At 50.2% G+C, this 20,562-nt stretch overlaps 1 protein-coding gene across 1 annotated transcript; it reads left to right on the forward strand.

Moving 5' to 3' along the window:
• The first annotated feature begins 3,775 nt into the window (after positions 1-3,775).
• Positions 3,776-5,650, forward strand: LOC123061950 (uncharacterized). The gene is made up of 3 exons (XM_044485240.1): positions 3,776-3,950; positions 5,026-5,089; positions 5,192-5,650. Exons 1-3 carry the CDS (start codon positions 3,865-3,867, stop codon positions 5,375-5,377), a joined length of 336 nt encoding a protein of 111 aa, XP_044341175.1. The 5' UTR covers positions 3,776-3,864; the 3' UTR covers positions 5,378-5,650.
• Positions 5,651-20,562: the final 14,912 nt, after the last annotated feature.

Here is a 20,562-nt window from a genome sequence, read left to right on the forward strand (position 1 = left end):
CCTGTTGTTATTTTCACTAAGTCTGAGATGCTATTATCTTTTGCACTCTAGCCATGCTTATTTGAACCTGCTATTATGTGATTTAGCCGTAGCTCAGTGTTTATCTTTTGTCAAGCATCTTGAGTGGATCACTGCCCTGTGCTTTGTTGCTATGTTAGAGTGCAGTAGCTTATTTTTCTTGATGCATTTAGATGGCACCGTGCTGTTAATCGCAGCTTTGTGCCATTATTGTTTTGCTTACCATTTCCAAACCGTGCATCCGATTCCGGTGATCTTTATATCGATTTCAACCGAAATCAACTCATCTTTCCAGCGGCGCACTTGGTTTGCCAAGTTGAGGCCTGATTCTATCTTGCCCTTCCGGAGTATGCATATGCATTGCACACCACATCCCGCATATCATGCCATGTTTTGCATCATGTTTTTTTGCGCATTGCCCCGTGGTTGATTGTGGTTTCCTTTGCTTGTGTTCTTGTTTTGGGTAGAGCAGGGAGATGAGTTCGTGTTCGAGGTACCCGTTGAGTACGTTTTCGAGGATCAAGCTTTCGTCTTCTCGGAGAACTTTGTAGGCAAGATGACCATATCCTCGAAATCACTTATATCTTTGCTTGCTAGTTGCTCACTCTTTTGCTATGCCTATGCTACGATACCTGCCACATGCCTTATTATGCCTTCCATATTGCCATGTCAAGCCTCTAACTCACCTTGTCCTAGCAAACCGTTGTTTGGCTATGTTACCGCTTTGCTCAGCCCCTCTTATAGCATTGCTAGTTGCAGGTGAAGATGGAGTTTGTTCCTTGTTGGAACATGATTTACATGTTGGGATATCACAATATCTCTTATTTAATTAATGCATCTATATACTTGGTAAAGGATGGAAGGCTCGGCCTTATGCCTGGTGTTTTGTTCCACTCTTGCCGCCCTAGTTTTCGTCATACCGGTGTTATGTTCCTTGATTTTGCGTTCCTTACGCGGTCGGGTTATAATGGGAACCCCTTGACAGTTCGCTTTGAATAAAACTCCTCCAACAAGGCCCAACCTTGGTTTTACCATTTGCACTAACAATCTAGCCTTTTTCCCTTGGGTTTCCGGAGCCCGAGGGTCATCTTTATTTTAATCCCCCCCCCCCCCCGGGGCCAGTGCTCCTCTGAGTGTTGGTCCGAACTGAGCTGCCCGTGGGGCCACCTCGGGGAAACTTGAGGGTTGGTTTTACTCGTAGCTAGTCTCATCAGGTGTTGCCCTGAGAACGAGGTACGTGCACTCCTATCGGGATTTATCGGCACATCGGGTGGCTTTGCTGGTTTAGTTTTACCATTGTCGAGATGTCTTGTAACCGGGATTCCGAGTCTGATCGGGTCGTCCTGGGAGAAGGAATATCCTTCGTTAACCGTGAGAGCTTTTGATGGGCTAAGTTGGGACACCCCTGCAGGGTTTTGAACTTCCGAAAGCCGCGCCCGCGGTTATGGGCAGATGGGAATTTGTTAATGTCCGGTTGTAGAGAACTTGAAACTTAACTTAATTAAAATGCATCAACCACGTGTGTAGCCGCGATGGTCTCTTTCCGGTGGAGTCCGGGAAGTGAACACGGTGTTGGAGTTATGCTTGAATGTAAGTAGTTTCAGGATCACTTCTAGTTCACGACCGTGCTTTGCCTTCTCTTCTCGCTCTCATTTGCGTATGTTAGCCACCATATATGCTAGTGCTTGCTGCAGCTCCACCTCACTACCCCCCTTTTCCCTACCCATAAGCTTAAATAGTCTTGATCGCGAGGGTGTGAGATTGTTGAGTCTCCGTGACTCACAGATACTGCCAAAACCAGCTTGCAGGTGCCGATGATACCCGTGCAGGTGACGCAACCGAGCTCAAGAGGGAGTTCGATGAAGACCGTGTTCATTGTGTTGTTTCGTTTTCAGTTGATCAGTAGTGGAGCCCAGTCGGGGCGATCGGGGATCTAGCATTAGGGGTGGTCTTATTTTATTATTTGGTTCCGTAGTCAGACCTTGTTTGTTTTCTGGATGTTGTAATGTTATATTCATGTATTGTGTGAAGTGGCGATTGTAAGCCAACTCTGTACCTCTTTCTTATTCAGTACATGGGATGTGTAAAGATTACCCCTCTTGTGACATGCCTACAATGCGGTTATGCCTCTAAGTCGTGCTCCGACACGTGGGAGATATAGTTGCATCGTGGGTGTTACAGGGGCTCTCTCCCCCTCGCTTCCGGTGGCACCGGAGTGCCACCGGGGGCCATCATCATCACCGAAATATTCACCAATAACTTCATCACCATCATCACCAACTCTTCCCCCCTCTATGCAGCGGTGTAACCCCTCTTTTACCCATTGTAATCTCTACTTAAACATGGTGCTCAACGCTATATATTATTTCCCAATGATGTATGGCTATCCTATGATGTTTGAGTAGATCCGTTTTATCCTATGGGTTATTTGATGATCGTGATTGGTTTGAGTTGCATGTTTTATTATTGGTGCTGTCCTATGGTGCTCTCCGTGTCGAGCAAGCGTGAGGGATTCCCGCTGTAGGGTTTGCAATATGTTCATGATTTGCTTATGGTGGGTGGCCTGAATGACAGAAGCACATACCCGAGTAAGTAGATTATTTGCGTATGGGATAAAAAGGACTTGATACTTTAATGTTATGGTTGGGTTTTATCTTAATGATCTTTAGTAGTTGCAGATGCTTGCTAGAGTTCCAATCATAAGTGCATATGATCCAAGTAGAGAAAGTATGTTAGCTTATGCCTCTCCCTCAAATAAAATTGCAATAATGATTACCGGTCTAGTTATCGATTGCCTAGGGACAAATAACTTTCTCGTAACAAAAAGCTCTTTACTAAAACTAACCTAGTTGTGTCTTTACCTAAACAGCCCCTACTTTTTATTTACGCAATCTTTATTATCCTGCAAACCTATCCAAAAACACCTACAAAATACTTCTAATTTCATACTTGTTCTAGGTAAGCAAACATCAAGCGTGCGTAGAGTTATATCGGTGGTCGATAGAACTTGAGGGAATATTTGTTCTGCCTTTAGCTCCTCATTGGGTTCGACACTCTTACTTATCGAAAACTGTTGCGATCCCCTATACTTATGGGTTATCAAGGCATACTAGTGACACTGTTTATCTATATATTCACACATGTACTAAGTTTCCGGTTAATACAATTCTAGCATGAATAATAAACATTTATCATGATATAAGGAAATATAAATAACAACTTTATTATTGTCTCTAGAGCATATTTCCTTCATCTCGAAGAAAAGGGAGACGATGAGAAGCGGTCGATGTCGCACTGAGCTTGAAAATCCGCACCAGCAATACATACTCTACAGCTATCAATATATGTACAAAGCAATGCATGCCTTTGTAACTATTTTTGGCACTATTAAACTTGAACTAGAAAATTAAGGTTTATTAATATTTCACATTCACGGTTTATACTATTAGTAATTCTCCGCCATGTTGAAAAGGTCGGGTGTGTATCTGTGTGGGGACTAGAACCATTTTTATTAAGATTGAGGTTTTCTTTTCTCTCGTTGCAATGCACGGGCAATTGTGCTAGTCTTATCAAAAGATTCAACAGTTAGGAAATTGATTTTCCCAAATTTTAAAAATAGGCAATTTACATATATCTAGAGTGAAAAAAAATGTTCTCGATCTTTTTTCTGTCGGAGAGCCGCATTACATTCGCAACTCATGTGTTACTGAATTTATTGGGCCCCACTTATCAAAGAGGCGGTTTCTAAGGCCCAACACTCATTTTGTAGGCCTTATGTTTCGGCCCGACGAACAAGTATTTGTGGGCTCAGGCCTGCGAACCACCAAGTAGACTGGAAGTCGAGGCATGGCGGCGGAGGGAGCGGAGCTTGGTTCCCCGGCGCCGGCGCAGCCGCCGGCACCGAAGCGGCGGAAGATCGAACCGTCTCGGAGGTACCCAGCGCGCGTCTCCTCGCGCCCCTTTCAATTATCCTCAGCGTGATTGCCGCGTGCTTCCAACAACCCAATCTGGTGGATATTTGCCTAATCCCTCACGATCGCGCTGCGCCGTCCTTTAGTTTTGGGAGGAAATCGCAAAGGTTCCGACCTTGGTTGTGGGGCGTGCCAGTGGTGTGGGGTGGCTACAGGTGTAGTGTTCTTTTAGGTAAAGATTCGGGACTGGGACTGGCCTGCCGACTAGCTGATCCTGTCGACGAGCATCGCTGTACGTTAGGTTTTGGTGTTCTTTGAAAGGGCCTTTGGAATGTGGCAATGTGCTTGTTTATCTATTTTCCGGCAAAAGTCTCGATATTCCCATGGGTCCTTGTTGATTGAGGCGAATATTGGGCCCTTTTGCATTTCTGTCCTGGACATATAAATTTTCAGGCAATGTTTGGTATCGTCCACAATTGAGTGAGGAAGTGGGTAATTCGATGACAGAAAGAGTAGCTCTCATGTCCCAGTGGTGAATTCTTTGGGACGATGTTCTATCACTCTTTCAATCATGGTTTGTTCATTCTATTCCTCCAAGCATGCACCATAATTGAAACCGTGGTGCAGTCAATCTCACGTTCTATAGATCCTTTGTATATAGCTATTACAAGTCATTGCGGCCATTAAATCATTGCACCAAACTAGCTATTCAGTTAGTACTTTACCTTGTGTGCCTGTATCTGGTTGTCAGTGTTTCGTTCAATGACATTATCAACCTGAATGCACTAGAAGGGTAGTACCTCATAAGTTGCCTGAATTGAGAATAACACCAACCGTGTGCGAATTGATGACTTGATGCCCTGACAGTCACCATGAAAATATTTTGTACCATACAGAAAATTGTGCATTTGATCTCTTACTCCTTACCCATTCTTTATTGCAATTCACTGTTGCTTTGCACTCACTAGTTACTAAGAGCAGCGATTTTGTTGCCGTGGACTACAGCAGCCATGCCTTGCTGCTGACTGTAATTTGTCATCACTTTACTTTCTTGTCTAGTATGGTAAATATTTGTTTGTTGTGCTTTGGAACACAGGAGCAGACCTCCTTCTCAAACTGCTATTGATAAGGACAAAGTGGTGGCATCATCCAATTCATCGGTATGCTCAAATTCCTGATACGTTGATTGGCAACTGATACCTTCTCTCCTATTTCTTGATTTATCCTAACATCCTTTCTTGATGTTAACACCACTTTTCCAGGTTTCAGGTACACCGCTAGCAAGAGTGGATCTCAACAAAGTTAGAGAGGCAAAGAGATTTGCTGTCCTTCAAGCACAGCACGAGGGATGCCTGGGAAGCTTCAAAAGCTTTGATTCTCTGTTTGGAAATTATATTGTTCCTGTTACCCCAAGTGATGACTTCTTCGAGCAAATTGCAAAGAAGTGACCCGACAAATTTGACAGCCATGAAGAGGTAGGATGATGATCCTGCTCTATCCTGCTACATGCCTCGACATTATTCCTTCTAGATCTACTAACAGAAAAATAGTGAAGATCTCAAGACAAAATGTATTTTATTTGGAAATTGAGGTTCTGTGCTTCAAATGAGAAACTGATTTTCATGCATGCCTGTAGATACCCCTACCTTGTAAGATCCCCACAGTATCAAAACGTAAAACTACTCCTTTTGCAGTGGTGTAAAAGAGTGGCATTTTGGCAAGTATTTTATACCGTCATCTTTTGTTTTTCAGTGGGACTTTTTCCCAGGCTAGGATACCCCAGTAGGCCAGTAGGATGTATATCTTCATGGGTACCATTTTATTCTTGTAGTCTTCCATTACCTAACCATCTTTCCAATTATTGATGGGGTTCTTTCTACCACTTCTTTCCTTCCAACCAGTTCAACAAATATCTTGGTATCAAAACAAGGCTAGGAAGTATGCTTGATTCTTTTTTTTTTGAGGAAGCGCAGGAGAACTGCGTTTGCATTATGAGAAGGAACAGCGGCAGAGCGCTAACTGTACAGGAGGTGGCAAAGGCCACGAACAGAAGAAGAAACAAAAACTGAAGGGGGTTGCCGCATGGCGCTACTCTCGCCGCATCAGATGACTACCCCCAGCCAGCGCCCAGGTGGCGAGCTCGTCGCTGACTAGTTGAAGAACCGTCCTAACGGGGCGATCCACCTCCCTGAAGATGCGTCCGTTGCACTCTAGCCAAATAAACCAGGAGATCAGCAGGGCAATCGAACGCGCCCGCTTCGGGCAAGCGCTACCATTGCTGAGCGCGGTAAGCCAGTCTACCATGGACGCACCACACCGCCAGCCACTAGGATGGAACCAAGGGATGTGGAAGCGAACAGCAGCCTCCCCCCAGAGTTGACGCGACTAGGGGCATTCTGAGAAGAGATGCTTGGTAGTCTCGAGGTTTCTCCTGCAGAGCTGACAAAAGTAGGAGTTGGGCCATTGCCTGGCCATCAGCCTGTCCGCAGTGAGTAGGCGATTTATTGAGAGGAGCCAGGAGAATAGCTTGATCTTGGCGGGCGCCCATGCACGCCAGACGACTTGCATGATTGGCGAGTATGTTGAACCGACGAACTGCATGCGGTAGGCAGACACGGTGGAGTAGACGCCAGACGGCTCAAGCTTCCAGGTGAACTCATCTGGCCCAGTATCTTGGAGATTGACGCCGCTGATCCGAACCCACAGTGCCACAAAATCCTGGAGCAGCTCGCTTGTGACACGGCCTTGTAGATCGGCAACCCATCTACCCCTGTGTAGTGCGTCCCGGACTGTTCTGTGCTTGCGCTTGGCTCGTTGGAACAGCTCAGGGGCGATTCAAAAGGGGGCCTCACCTTGCAGCCAGCTGTCCATCCAAAACGATGCCAAACGTCCATCCTTGACAGTGGCCGAAGTGGCCGCGGCGAAGAGCAGCCTCTCGTCCAGATTGCAGGGCACAGGCAGCCTAATCCAGGGCTTGCTGGGTGCCGTGCGCTCCCACCACAGCCATCGCAGCCGCAAGGCAGCCCCTAAACGATCAAGGTCTAGAATGCCCAGCCCACCGAGGTCACGAGGCCTGCATATCCGAGGCCAAGCCACCTTGCAGTGGCCACCCTGACACGACTCCTGGCCACGCCATAACCAAGCCCGCCGAAGCTTGTCAATATGGCGGCGCACCCAGGCCGACAGGTGGTGCACTGTCATCCAGTAGATGGTCAACGCCGAGAGGACTGAATTGAGTAGCACTAACCGACCGGCCATGATGAATAATTTGAACTTCCATAAGGCTAGTCTCGCTAGGATTTTGTCCAGAAGCGGCTGCAATTCCACCTTTCTGAGCTTGCGGAGGGATAACGGCAGCCCAAGGAAGCGGCATGGCAAGCCCGCGCGGTTCGCACCCAGCGGCTCAATAACATGATCCACCGCGAAGAGCTTCGGCCTGATAGGGATGGCAGTACTCTTGGCAAAATTAACCTCGAGACCCGTGGCCTGCCCAAACGCGCGCATGATCAGATGCGTTGCATGCAGCTCCTGGCGTATCGGGTTGACGAAGAGCGCGACGTCGTCCGCGTAGAGAGAGGCGCGCAGACTGGGAATCCGTCCCCCAAGCCGCGAGAGTAGGCCATCCTGTACTGCCAAGTCGAGCAACTTCTGCAATGGCTCCATGGCAAGGATGAACAGGAACGGAGAGGCCAAATCCCCTTGCCGCAACCCGCGATGGTGGCGGATCGTTTGCCCTGGTATTCCGCTGACAAGCACCCGGGAAGAACTGGAGGATAGTATCATGGAGATCCAGTTGCACCAGCGGCGCCCGAATCCTCGAGCCCTCATCATGTCCAGCAGGTAGGGCCAAGAAACCGTGTCGAAGGCCTTAGCAATATCCAGCTTAAGGAGGATGGAGGCGCGTTTTGTTCGATGGAAGTGCCTCGCCATTCCTTGGACAAACAAGAAGTTGTCCTGAATGCACCGCCCCTTAATGAACGCACTTTGTGCCGGGGAGATGAGCGCGTCAATCCTCTTGGCCAACCTCATCGCGAGCACTTTCATGAAAAGCTTTGCCACGCTGTGAAGGAGGCTGATTGGCCTGAAATCCGACATGGAAGCGGCCCCGTCCCTCTTGGCCAGCAACACGATGTGTGCCCCGTTTAGCAGGTGAAGCCCGGCGCGGTTCAGACCGTGGAGCTGCTGGAAGGCGAGCAGCAGGTCGTCCAGGATGATATCCATCGCCGCCTTGTAAAACGAGCCCAAGAAGCCGTCCGGACTGGGGGCACGGTCCTCAGGCAGGTCGGCGATGGCCGCTTTGATCTCGTCACGGGTGAATGGCGCTTCCAACTCAGAGAGATCGATCGTAGGCAGCCCTAGCGCCTCCCAGTTGAAAACCGAGCCAACAGTGCCCGGGTTACCGATTAGGCCATCGAAGAAGGATTTGGCGATCTGCGCTTTGTGCCCGTGCTCCGTTGCCAAGCCGGCATCTGAGGAGAGAGAAGCAATGAAGTTTTTGCGCCTCCTAGCATTGGCCTTGATGTGAAAGAACTTGGTGTTCGCATCTCCAGCCCTCAATGTATTGACCCTGGCACGCTGGCGAGCTTTGATTCTCTCAATGACCGTAAGACCAAGAATCCGCGATTTAAGATCTTTGCGAAGCGCGACCTCATCTGGCTCCAACTGGCGATCTTGCGCGGTGTCGAGCAACAGCACTGTGTCTTGTGCCATTAGCAACTGCAGCTTGGTATTGCCAATGTGATGTTTTTGCCAAATTCTCAGGGCCTTGGCCGTGCTCTTGAGCTTCTTGTTGAGCCTGACGAGGGCGCTGCCCCGGCCTCCCGACGCATTCCAGGCAGCAGTGACAACATCCTTGAACCCCGAGATGTGCGGCCAAAAAGCTTCGAAGCGGAACCGGCCACGCTTTGGCAACGAGGATTCGCACGACAGAAGAAGCGGGCAATGATCAGACATGGCCGTGGCCAGCGGCTGCAGAGAGGCAGCGCCAAACTGCAGGTCCCAGTCGGCGGTGCAGAAAGCCCTGTCGAGGCGCACAAGGGTGGGGTTGTCCTGCTCATTTGACCATGTGAAGCGGCGCCCCCCAACTTAATCTCCTTGAGGTCACTGTTGTTAAGTGCTGCCCGAAAGCTTGCCATCAACCGCAGATTGAGGTTGGCGTTGCTTTTATCCCGCGCCTCATAGATCAGGTTGAAATCACCGATAATGAGCCATGGCCCTGAGACAAGGCCGTGGATGTGGGCAAGATCAGCGAGGAAGAGAGGCTTGACTTGATCATCTGACGACCCATACACTGTAGTCAAGGTCCATGAGGCATCCCCAGACGGTGATTGCGAAAGCCGAGACATCGAGTGATGTAGCTTGGAAGCGTGAAGCATCCCAAGCAAGCAGAGCACCCCCCCTTGTACCGATTGCCGGCAGCACAATCGAACCATCAAGACCTGGGCCGGTGATTTCCTGAAGCAAAGCGGGGGACAGTTCCTCCCTTTTAGTCTCCTGAACGCAGAGGAAGGAGCATCTAGTTTGCTCCACGAGTGATCGCACCCCCCAGCGTCACGCACGGTCGTTGAGACCACGCGCATTCCAGCTTAAAAGCGAGAGACTACTCATAGGGAACACAATAGGGGCCCTTTTTCATTCGCATGCTCAAACGAGGAGCAACGCAGCCAACAAGAACAAACAGATACTGCCGGTGAGACAACACGGACGCCCGGCGAGGTCGCAACATCCTACAGACTGGCCTACGACGCGGTCCGAAGACGGCGCGGTAGCTACCACAACACATGGACTGAAACTGAAACTGAACTAACATAAGAAACTACAGGGCCCCAGATAGCCGCTACTGTGGATCAAGCGGCTTCTCCAGCCAGCTCCAGCAGATCTTCCTCCGGCAAGTTGATGGCCGCCGCAGACCGCACCCCGGCAGCCTTGGCCAGACGCGCGGTGAGGTTGCCAAGCGGGGCCTTGAAGCGATCGGTGTAGCGCTGACGGATCTTCGGGTTGAATTCAGCAGCATCGTTGATGAACTCAAGCTTCTTGGCGAGCCTAGCTTCAGCCTTCTGCTGTTGCGTGAGGCCGGCCATCGCCTTGCTAGCAGTCCTGGTGCTTGAGCGCCTTGGGGCGGCTGGCGTCTGGATCATCATCGGCGCAGCCTCCTTCTCTGGTGGCACGACTGCAGGCGCCAGGCAAGGCGGCGCCCCCATGATGGAAGGGGGAGCAGACTGAAAACCTTGTTGAGGAAGGTGGTAGCAGCGTCCACCTCCAGGCCCTGGAGCTGGACTGCAAGCTGGTCAGCGGAAAGAGCCGTTCCGCCCCGTGGACCACAGGGCCCACAGGCCAGGTGAGCTCCTGAACGGGCTCCAGGCAGAGGGGCTCAGAAGGCGCCGGGACAAGGTAGCCCAGAGAGGGCCACGGCTTGAGCCGCAGCTCCCCTGCCAGGCCGGCAGCGTCGTGGACCACCGGCCCCAGCTCGGCCTCCCCCGCAGCCTGGCCTAGCTCGATCTCCGAGAGCTCCGCCCATGACGAGGCGGCAAGTGGATGGGTCTGGTGCCCGAGCTGCCAGACGGCAGCAGCGTCGCCTAGCTGCATGGCCTGCCCGCCCGGCAGCCAGGACGAAATGGCGTCGAGCTCCAGGAGCTGCGGGTCAGAACGCGTGAGCTCGCTCCAGAGCAGGTCCACCTCCTCGCGAAAAGGCGCCATCTCGGGCTCGGTAGGGAAGGCGACAGGGATGCTAGGGAGGGCACCGTCATGGGCAGTGGCAGGCAAGGCCAGTGCGCCCTGGAGCACCTGCAGCAGCCCGGCTTGGGGCAGCGCGCCACTTGGGGGCAGGCAGCCGCGCGGGGAACCAAGCGCGCTGTCACCACCCAGCTTGGAAGCTGCCAAGCGCGGGGACCGGCTCTGGTCACGGGAGTGGGAGCGGCTGCGATGGGCCGCGTTAGTGAGCGGGCTCAGGCTGCGGCAGCGCCCCGACAGCGCATCCTCGATGGACGCGTCGTGGCGACGACCGTGACGGCCCCGTCCGCCGTCGCGATGACGACGTTGGCCGCCCGGCGCGACGTCAGCGGAGCGGCAGCCCAGCATGCCGCCCGACCAGGCAGAGCGCGAGCACGTGCGGCGGTGGCGGCCGCGCCTGCCAGCACCGTCTTCATCTTCATCGTCCCGGGGCCTGGGCCTGGGCTGCACAGCGGCCGCCGGCGCCGAGCGGCGAGTGCCCGTGCCAGCCTTGCCGTCTTCCGTGCCCTTGGCCCAGCGGAACTGATCGTTGAGGGGCCAGTCTTGGGGAGCGCCATGGGGGCGGTCTTCGAGCGGCGAGAAGTCCCGGGTGCGGTCCAGATGAATCAACACCGGGAACTGCGGCCCCCGGAGCCCCTCCTCTTCCCTTGGGCAGCCCTCTGGCAGAGCCGGCCTGCCGCGCCCGTCAACCGGGCGGTCGATGATGGAGTAGCCGTTCGCCGTCGGAATGTCGTCAGGTGACCACGCCCAGACCCATGCGAAAACGCAGGAGGTGTTGGAGAGGGACGTGGACTGACGCTCGAGACGCTCGACCCAGCAGGAGCGGCCGATGGCATCCTGCACGGCATCCCTGGTCCAGGCCTGAACCGGGATCCCCTCCACAGCCAGCCGGCAGTAGAAGCGCCACGCGCGCTGGTGCCCGCGCGCGCCTGGCGACCAAGGCGCGAGAGTGAGCGCCACCCCACGGCAGGACGCCACACCGGCGTCGATGGCAACGTCCCGGTGACGGGCGTGGGCAAAGCGCACCAGGAAGTCCTCAGGGAAATGCTTGGAGACGTGCATTTCCTCCCACGGGATGTTGAGGTCGCGCTCCAGGGCCTTGGCGATGAGCTGGGGGTTGATGTCGCGCCGCGGCTCGGACATGGTCACCAGAACCGCCGAGGCGCGAAGGTGGCGAGCGGCCTCCTCCATGGCAGGGGTGCAGATGGAGAAGGTGGTGCCAGCGCCAGGCCGCTGCGAGCCCTCGCCAGGGCGATACGCCATGGCAGCAGGGGGTCGGGGCCCTGGGGGTGGCGGTGGAAGGGAGCGGTGGGTGGCCGCCGACGCGGGCTGACGGCGAGGGGATGGTGGCAGAGGCGGCAGGCAGCGAGACAGAGGCGGCGGTGGTGGGGTGGCGAGAGGCGCGGTGACCTTGCTGGGGCGGCCAAAGGAGCAGAGCTTGGAGCGGGCGCGGTGGCCAAAACACCAGCAGTCCGCGCACCTCACTGGGTCACGACAGTCAATGGCACGGTGGCGAGGGGCGAGGCAGCGAAGGCAGCAGCCCCGGAACCTCCTTAAGAAGGAACGCACGCCGCTGGTGTGCCAAGCGCAGGGCCTCGGGGGAGCCGCGGCGGCCATAACCACGGCCGCTCGGAGATGGTACGGGCGGCGCACGCCGACGTCGCCTCGAAACCACCTGCTGCCATTTGGGGGAAGAGTGGACCGAGTCGTCCCCAAAACCCGGCTGGCGGGGCGAGGCGCAAGGGGAGGCGGAGGGGGTGGAGCGCAGAGACCGCGAGTTAATGGCGAGAGCTGAGGGCGCGCAGACGATGGATTTAAGGCGGCCGCTATAGGCCGGCGCAGAGGCCAGGCGGCCGGGAGGGGCGCAGGTGGTAGCCCGTAGGGGCGGAGGGGAGGCCGGCGCAGGCAATGAATGCGGCGCAACCTGCACAGACCTGAGCGAGGCCTGCCGGCTCGATTCACCCACTTCAAAGCGGCGCATGGCCCGCGAGGAACCGAAGGAACCAGCAGATCCGGCGGATCCCTCGAGCCGAGCCGCGGCGGCCGCGGTGAGCAGACCCCGGATGTGGGCTTCTGCCGTGTCGACCGAGCCAGGCAGGCACCAGCGACGGCGAGGGTTGGAGGGCGAGAGGGTGGTCGGCGAGCCCGGAGTGGACGTCGCCGAGTTGGTGGTCGCCAGCCCCGGAGCGGGGGAAGGCGAGAGCATGTTCGAGAGGTTTCCTCCGCGCGCGGCAATATTTACTCATTAGCAGCCACCAGTAGTGCAGCGTCATTATGCTTGATTCTGAAACCCACATTTCCCTGCAAGTACCAAAGAAGCAATGGGGAGACTACTGTACTTGCCTTTAAGACTCTTCCTAGATCTAAATTGCTAAACTCTTTGAGGACTTTTTTGATTCATTTTTTTTTGAAGCACGGGCAGGAACTTTGCCATTCTATACAAATTTAATTAAGGAAACAAGCACAACGGGCACAGTACCTAGCTAAAACTAGGCAAAGATCACCGTTAATACACTGAGTCATGACAACACAAGCAAGTCCAAACTCAACATATGTTGTTGCAAACCCTACCAGTTGATGCCGTTCGCAATGCCATCCTCGTCACACTTGCTTCACCAACTTTGACTCCCAGCAAGTAGTTGACGCCTCCAACAAGGTAACAACATATGAGGTTGTCACCATTGTCGGCTCCGGCCAAAGAACTAAACCCTAGCATTGACATCCGAGGTTGTCACCTTTTGTCGACGCCAGCCTAAAACCTTGAGTGGCACAGATTTGCCTCGAGCAACACCCTATCGCAGACCAAGCACTTGTTGCCCAACCGCATTGTGAAGCCTCAGTAACTCTCACCCTTAGACTGGCTGCGCAGAGCCGCTTAAAGGAGATAAATGGGCCGAAAAGCTTCTTTGGTGCACGGCGTCTAGTGGTATGTATATCCTCACTATTCGGTTTCGTGTGGATCATCATCTAGCATTTATGGAACAATGTATAGAAGCGTTGTGTTTGTTATTCACCAGGCTGTATTGGCCCCATAATCCAACAGGCTTGGTCCTGGATTCCTCCTGCATGCGCAACATATGTCCCGCGAGCAAGCACCATAGTATCCCGCATTTTAGAACATGTTGCATCTTGTACCAACTTCAGGCACGGGTCAGGGCACAGAAAAGTTTGCCAACTCGCTCGGCTGGATTATTTGTCTGGTTGTGGTTGAGCAAAATAATTCTTCTGCACATATAAGTTGACCATGTAGAAGTTTTTTCATAGATGTTTATGCAACCATTAGTTGGTATTCACTTGCGGCACTTTAGCTAATCACATGGGACTAATCACAGACGGCGTGCAGTGTTATATGAGCAACACAGTTACATGCATACAGTTTTAACCGGGTTTACGCAAGTAATTTTTTGTTTATGAAACTTAATTATTTCCATTACTAACCATCAGACGTACTAATTGCCCCGACACTCGTCCGGTACGTAGCACTGTAACCATCTGTTTTGATCAGACCAGATGGCCCTTCTCGACTTACCCCCGGCTATTTAGGATTGATCTCACGCTAAGTTGCTAACAGATACTCCTACATGATACTGACAGATAGAGCCATGAGATCAATCCAAAACTGCCCAAGACGTTTACAACAGCACACGCAACCCTGCACAGTTTATACAACATCGTTGTACAGTTGTACAATTTTTAACGGTGGAAACACTGGACTTATCCCACACAAAGCACCACATTCGGCGAATTTCAAATTAACAGTTCGATTAATCAATCGCCAGGTTAGAGTTCTCCCACAGACCCCTAGTTGTCATGGCCAACAACATTGGTCATGCACACAGAGATGTACGACAACTCGGGCAGGTCCTTCATTTAAAGACACTAAATACCGGGGTCAAAACTTATGCGAGGCCAAAATTCATGTAGGTCATGACAAACACAAAATGCCCGGGCCAAAATTAGGGACGAGCCGTTCATGTACTATGTGAGGCCAAAATTCATTAAATATGTATAGATCTCATGCACTGTTCACCTGAAATGAGCGGGGCCAAGCATGCATGAGGATGCATCCATTGACGCATGCACATGTTGTGTAGTACGAGCTCAGTGCATAGAAACTTGGACCTGTGCCGAGTTTGGCATCGGATCTCAACACGATGGCACAAATAGGAGCGGCAATATGGCTGCACTTTATTGCGATCCCAGACCGTACCTTGTGTATATAGCGCTACAGTTGGGAACTGGTATATCACTCATATTACACGCTGGCACTCATTGTGTCAGGCCCAGTTCATATCATTCCCCTGTTCCAGCGTGCCGGAAGTCAGTGTAGCCGTAGATCTGTCATCGTGTGGCTCTGAATCGAAGATAACGGTTCGATCAAGCGGGCAGCTCTCCTCCGTCGATCTGCGATCCAAGGGCGGGCGATGCTTAAGACACAGCTGTAGCTGCTCCGACAAGAGCATGTGCTCTGTTCCGGCTTTCTTTTGTTTTCCCTTCTTGTAATGGCTATAAAGCCAACTACCATGTGCATGTGAGGGCATGACTTTGTGATTTGGGTGTAAACCCTAGCCGCCTGTGGCGTGCTGTACCAACTTTCCCCAATTTCAACAAGAACCCTAGCTAATCGCTCTCTGAATTCTCGGCTAAATTTCCTTGAGTGTGAGTTAAATTGCTTAGCTCAGAGCTCTGATCCTGACAATTGGTATCAGAGGCCAGTCTTTCCTCGGAGGCGTGTTGGATTTGAGCAGTGTTGGGGTTGGTTGTGGCCGCAAAATCCCTCTTCACGCTTGAATCGGGCGGCGGAGTAAATTGGAGGCGGCCGGAGTGGCAGAATTCGGATACAGTCGGAATTGCAGTCTGGTTGCCGGGGAGAATTTCTCTGGTAGTAAAACCCCAGCTCCTGCGATCTGACCGTGTATCAGCGGAGGCGGGCGCAGGCGGCGGCGTAGGCGCGACGAAGAGAATTCCCTCCCTCCCTACCACTGAGGCGACGTGCTGAAGCTGTCAAGATGACGGGTTAGGTTGATTCGGTCATGACGGCTGAATTACAGCTTGAGTCACTGGAGTTGGACATCAAGACGCTGCAGCGTGACAGAGAAGAAGATCGCAAAGAGTTTCAGCAATTCCAAGCGACAGTGAACAGAAACTTCGCCACAATGCAGATTTTTTTTGACAAGATCCAAGACAATTTCAGGCGTTTGCTGTTGGATCCCAAGCCAGTTGCGGGAGAAGAAAGAGAGGAAGGTCAGGGAAGTGTCCAAATCAAGGACAATAACAACCAGTCTCCTCAAATAGCTCCTGGACGACCCAAGCAACTCCAAGCTCCAACTCCTCCATCAGTAACAATGCCTCCTGTGCCAGTAGGAAATGCAACTCTGCGAGATCAAATTGGAAAAGAACTCACTTGGATGGGACTCTGAAAGCCCCTTACAGACACCCAAATTTTGGTCAGGGTAAGGAAACAGCACCAAACAATGTAGTCCAACTGGAAGAAAGGCAAGAGGAGGAAGTTATGGATCAGCAGTACAAAAGAGGCCCCAATTTCCCTGTTGAAGCAAGAAGAAATGTGCTAACAGTAAAGCCAGCTAAGTTAAACATCTCTGAATTTGAGGGTCAGGACCCAGAGTCTTGGATTCAGAATTTGGAGCAGTACTTTGCTGCAGCCAGAACTCCTATTGAGCACATAACTGAATTGGCAGTTTCTTACCTTAAAGGGCCTGCTGTGCAATGGTGGAGAGGAACAAGATTTGCTCCTAGCAATGTTCCTTGGCACAAGTTTTGCTCTTACATCTCTGACAGATTTTCTGTGGATTCTGTCTGTGACATTGTCAGCTCCTTCCATGCAACTCAACAAACTACTACAGTTACTGCATATGTGGAGCAGTTTGAACAGCTAATGAACATAATGAGAAGAGAAAACCCTGGAATCCCTGATGATTATTATGTTTCTAGCTTTGTGGCAGGACTTAACCCATATATTAAAAGTCATGTGGAGTGCTTCAGGCCTAAGGATATGCAATCTGCAGTGTGGTATGCTAGGAGGATGGAGAAATCACAGGTACCAGCTACTGTAGTGCAAACTAAACCTTATGTCCCTCAACCTAGAATGCAAGTAATTTTTGATCAGCCCAAAGCCCCTGTAACTACTGTCACACCAAACAGAAACACTATTATTCAGCAGGCAAAGCAAAACCAAGTGTGTTATAAGTGCAGAGAGCCATGGGTGCCTGGTCATAGGCAGGTCTGTAAAATGAGCCAGAGAGCTCAGATCCAAGCACTGCAAGCTGAGGAAGTTGAAAATCCTGAGACAATCTATGTTACAGATTTTGATGACCCTGATTTGGAAACACTGGAACAACCATCAGGTGAAGCAGTATTGAAAGTGTCAATGCATGCTGCTATGGGAATAGGAGCAACCAAAAATACTTTTATATTGTCTGTAAAAATGGGCAATACAGTGGCCACAGCACTGGTGGACAGTGGTAGTACTTCGACCTTCATTTCTCCTAAGATGGCAAGTAAATTACCTGTCAGTACAAGCCCTACACCCAAGATAAAGGTAGTGGTTGCTAGTGGGGGAGTGCTCTGGACTGAATTTCAAGCAAAGGACTGCCCTTATGAAATTCAAGGCCATCTGTTTACTGACAGCTTCAGAGTATTAAAACTGAAAGGATATGACATGATTTTGGGAGTTGATTGGCTCAGAAAATATAGTCCAATACAAATGGACTTTGCCAAAATGGAAATGAAAATTTCTGACAGTTGTGGGCAGTTTATTACATTTGTGGATGAGACTGTTCCCTTGGCCCTGTAGCTGAAGCTAAGGACAACACTGAAAAACTGTTAGAACAAGCTGTTTGTGGGTTTTTCTTGTTCACGACCTCTGGTACTGAATTTGCAGCTGCTAGTACATAAATTCCTAATGAATTGCAACCACTGTTGGACCAGTATCAAAAGTTGTTTCAAGAGCCAACTGAATTGCCTCCTAGCAGGCCTTGTGATCACAGAATTCCATTAGTGGAAGGAGCCAAAGTGGTTAACCAAAGGCCTTATAGAATTCCTCACCATCAGAAAGAAATTTTGGAGAAAATCATTAAAGAGCTACTGAAAAATGGGATAATCAAACCTAGCACAAGCCCATTTTCCTCTCCTGTGCTACTGGTCAAGAAAAAAGATGGGTCTTGGAGGTTATGCACTGATTACAGAAAATTGAATGCTATAACTATCAAGAACAAATATCCCATTCCTGTAATTGAGGACCTTCTGGATCAACTAAAAGGAGCTAAGATCTTTTCCAAAATTGACCTCAGAAATGGATATCACCAAATCAGAATGGCAGAGGAGGATATTCCAAAAACTGCATTTACTACTCACATGGGAATGTTTGAGTTTTTAGTTATGTCCTTTGGACTAACTAATGGCCCTCCCTCCTTCCAGGCATTAATGAACTTACTGTTTGGCCATCTCAAATTTGTAGTGGTTTTCTTTGATGATATCTTGGTGTTCAGCTTTTCCTTGAAAGAACACAAGGACCATTTAAAGCAAGTGTTGATATATTGCAAGCAAACAAGTTATATGCAAAAATGGAAAAATGCTCTTTTGGTCAGCAAGAGATTGAGTATTTGGGTCATGTGATTAACTCTGAGGGAGCTTCTACTGACCCATCTAAAATACAGTCCATTAGAGATTGGCCAACTCCCACTACTGTAACTGAACTGAGAAGTTTTTTGGGGCTAAGTGGATATTACAGAAGGTTCATCCAGGGATATGGAGTAATATGTAGACCACTATTTGACTGCTTAAAGAAGGAGGGTTTTTCCTGGAAAGAAGAGCAACAAGAAGCATTTGTAACTCTGAAAAACAAGCTTACCAATTAGCACTGCCCGATTTCTCCAAACCTTTCATTTTGGAAACTGATGCTTGTGGGTATGGATTGGGAGCTGTGTTGATGCAAGAGGGAAAGCCTATTTCTTACTTCAGCAAGAGCATTGGCCCCAAGGCAGCTGCAATGAGCACTTATGACAAGGAAGCCTTGGCCATAATTGAAGCTGTTAAGAAATGGAAGCATTATTTCTTAGCAACATCCTTAGTAATCAGAACTGATCAGGAAAGTCTGAAATATATTCAGGAACAGAAGATTACTGAAGGAATTCAACATAAACTGTTACTGAAGTTGCTAGGATATAATTTCACAATTGAGTACAAGAAAGGCAAGGAGAACAAGGTGGCTGATGCATTATCTAGAGTAAAACATGTGATTCATGCTTTAACTGCAACTGCCACTTCTCCTACTTGGGTCAAACAGGTCACAACTAGCTACAATCAGGATAGTAAAATCAAGGAGCTCATTGCTGAATGTGCTGTGGGCAAATCTGATACCTCTCCTTACTCCTTCAAAAATGGCATATTGAGATTTCACAATAAGATTGTAGTGGGATCTGCTTCTAACCTGAGACAGGAAATTCTCCAAACATTCCATAATTCAGAGTTAGGAGGCCATTCTGGTGAGAGGGCTACATACCAGAGAGTGAAATTAATTTTTCACTGGCAGGGTTTAAAACAAGATGTAGTGCAATTTGTCAAGCAATGTCCTGTTTGTTAGTTAAACAAAGCTGAGCACACTCCTTACCCTGGATTATTGGAACCACTTCCTGTGCCTGATTTTGCTTGGGCACATGTGAGCATGGATTTTGTGGAGTGGCTGCCTAAGTCTGAACACAAGAACTTGATTTTGGTAGTGGTTGACAGATTTACCAAGTACTCTCACTTCATTGCTATGAGACATCCTATTACAGTGCAGTCTGTTGCAAGAGCATTTGCTGATGATGTGTTCAGGTTGCATGGGATGCCCTTGGTGATTGTCACTAACAGAGACAGAATTTTCACTAGTCATTTATGGCAGCAACTGTTCAAGTCCTTGAAGATCAAGTTGCATTTGAGCACGAGCTACCACCCTCAGACCGATGGCCAAACTGAAAGGGTTAACCAGTGTTTGGAGAATTACTTGAGGTGTATGTGTTTCCAACAACCAAGGAAGTGGCATGGGTGGTTGTCACTAGCTGAGTGGTGGTACAACACTTTCTTCCACACATCACTAAAAATGACACCCTTTCAAGCTCTGTATGGTTTTCCTCCCCCTATGATTGCTGAATCTGCCTTACCTGATGCAATTTGTGAGGACAATGAAGATCTCTTGCATACAGAGAAGTGGCACTGGAAGTGATCAAGCATAATTTGCTAAAAGCCCAATCTAGAATGAAGTTTTTTGCAGATAAGAAGAGGACAGAGAGAGAATTTGTAGTGGGGGACATGGTCTATTTGAAGTTGCAACCCTATAGACATACTTCTCTCATCCTGCATAGGCACATGAAGCTGCACTCTAAATTTTATGGCCCCTTCAGGATAATGGAAAGAATTGGAAATCATGCATATAAATTGTTGCTGCCAGAGGGTTGTCAGTTGCATGACACATTTCATGTCAGACTAAAGAAGCACATTGGTCCAGCAGTCATTCCTTCCCCTATGCTACCATTAGTTGGTCCTAATGGAATTATCAAAATGGAACCTAAAGCTGTGCTGGAAAGAACTCTGGTCCCAAGGAAGCAAGGAAGCATCAGTATTCCTGTGGTCAGGTGGTTAGTCAAATGGACCAACATGCCCGTGGAGGAAGCTACTTGGGAAGATTCTGCATTTATCCAGAAAGTTTTTCCTTCTTTTAGAGCTTGAGGACAAGCTCCGTCTCAATTGGAGGGTATTGTCAGGCCCAGTTCATATCATTCCCCTGTTCCAGCGTGCCGGAAGTCACTATAGCCGTAGATCTGTCATCGTGTGGCTCTGAATCGAAGATAACGGTTCGATCAAGCGGGCAGCTCTCCTCCGTCGATCTGCGATCCAAGGGCGGGCA

Source organism: Triticum aestivum, chromosome 3A (assembly GCF_018294505.1).
Source record: "Triticum aestivum cultivar Chinese Spring chromosome 3A, IWGSC CS RefSeq v2.1, whole genome shotgun sequence".
Lineage (NCBI taxonomy): Eukaryota > Viridiplantae > Streptophyta > Magnoliopsida > Poales > Poaceae > Triticum > Triticum aestivum.

Bases quoted from the DNA above. Each gene is read 5' to 3' on its own strand.
- LOC123061950 (XM_044485240.1), top strand. From the start codon at position 3,865: ATGGCGGCGGAGGGAGCGGAGCTTGGTTCCCCGGCGCCGGCGCAGCCG. The intron at 3,951-5,025 runs GTACCCAGCGCG...TTTGGAACACAG, and splicing joins AAGATCGAACCGTCTCGGAG to GAGCAGACCTCCTTCTCAAA. The intron at 5,090-5,191 runs GTATGCTCAAAT...CCACTTTTCCAG, and splicing joins TGGCATCATCCAATTCATCG to GTTTCAGGTACACCGCTAGC.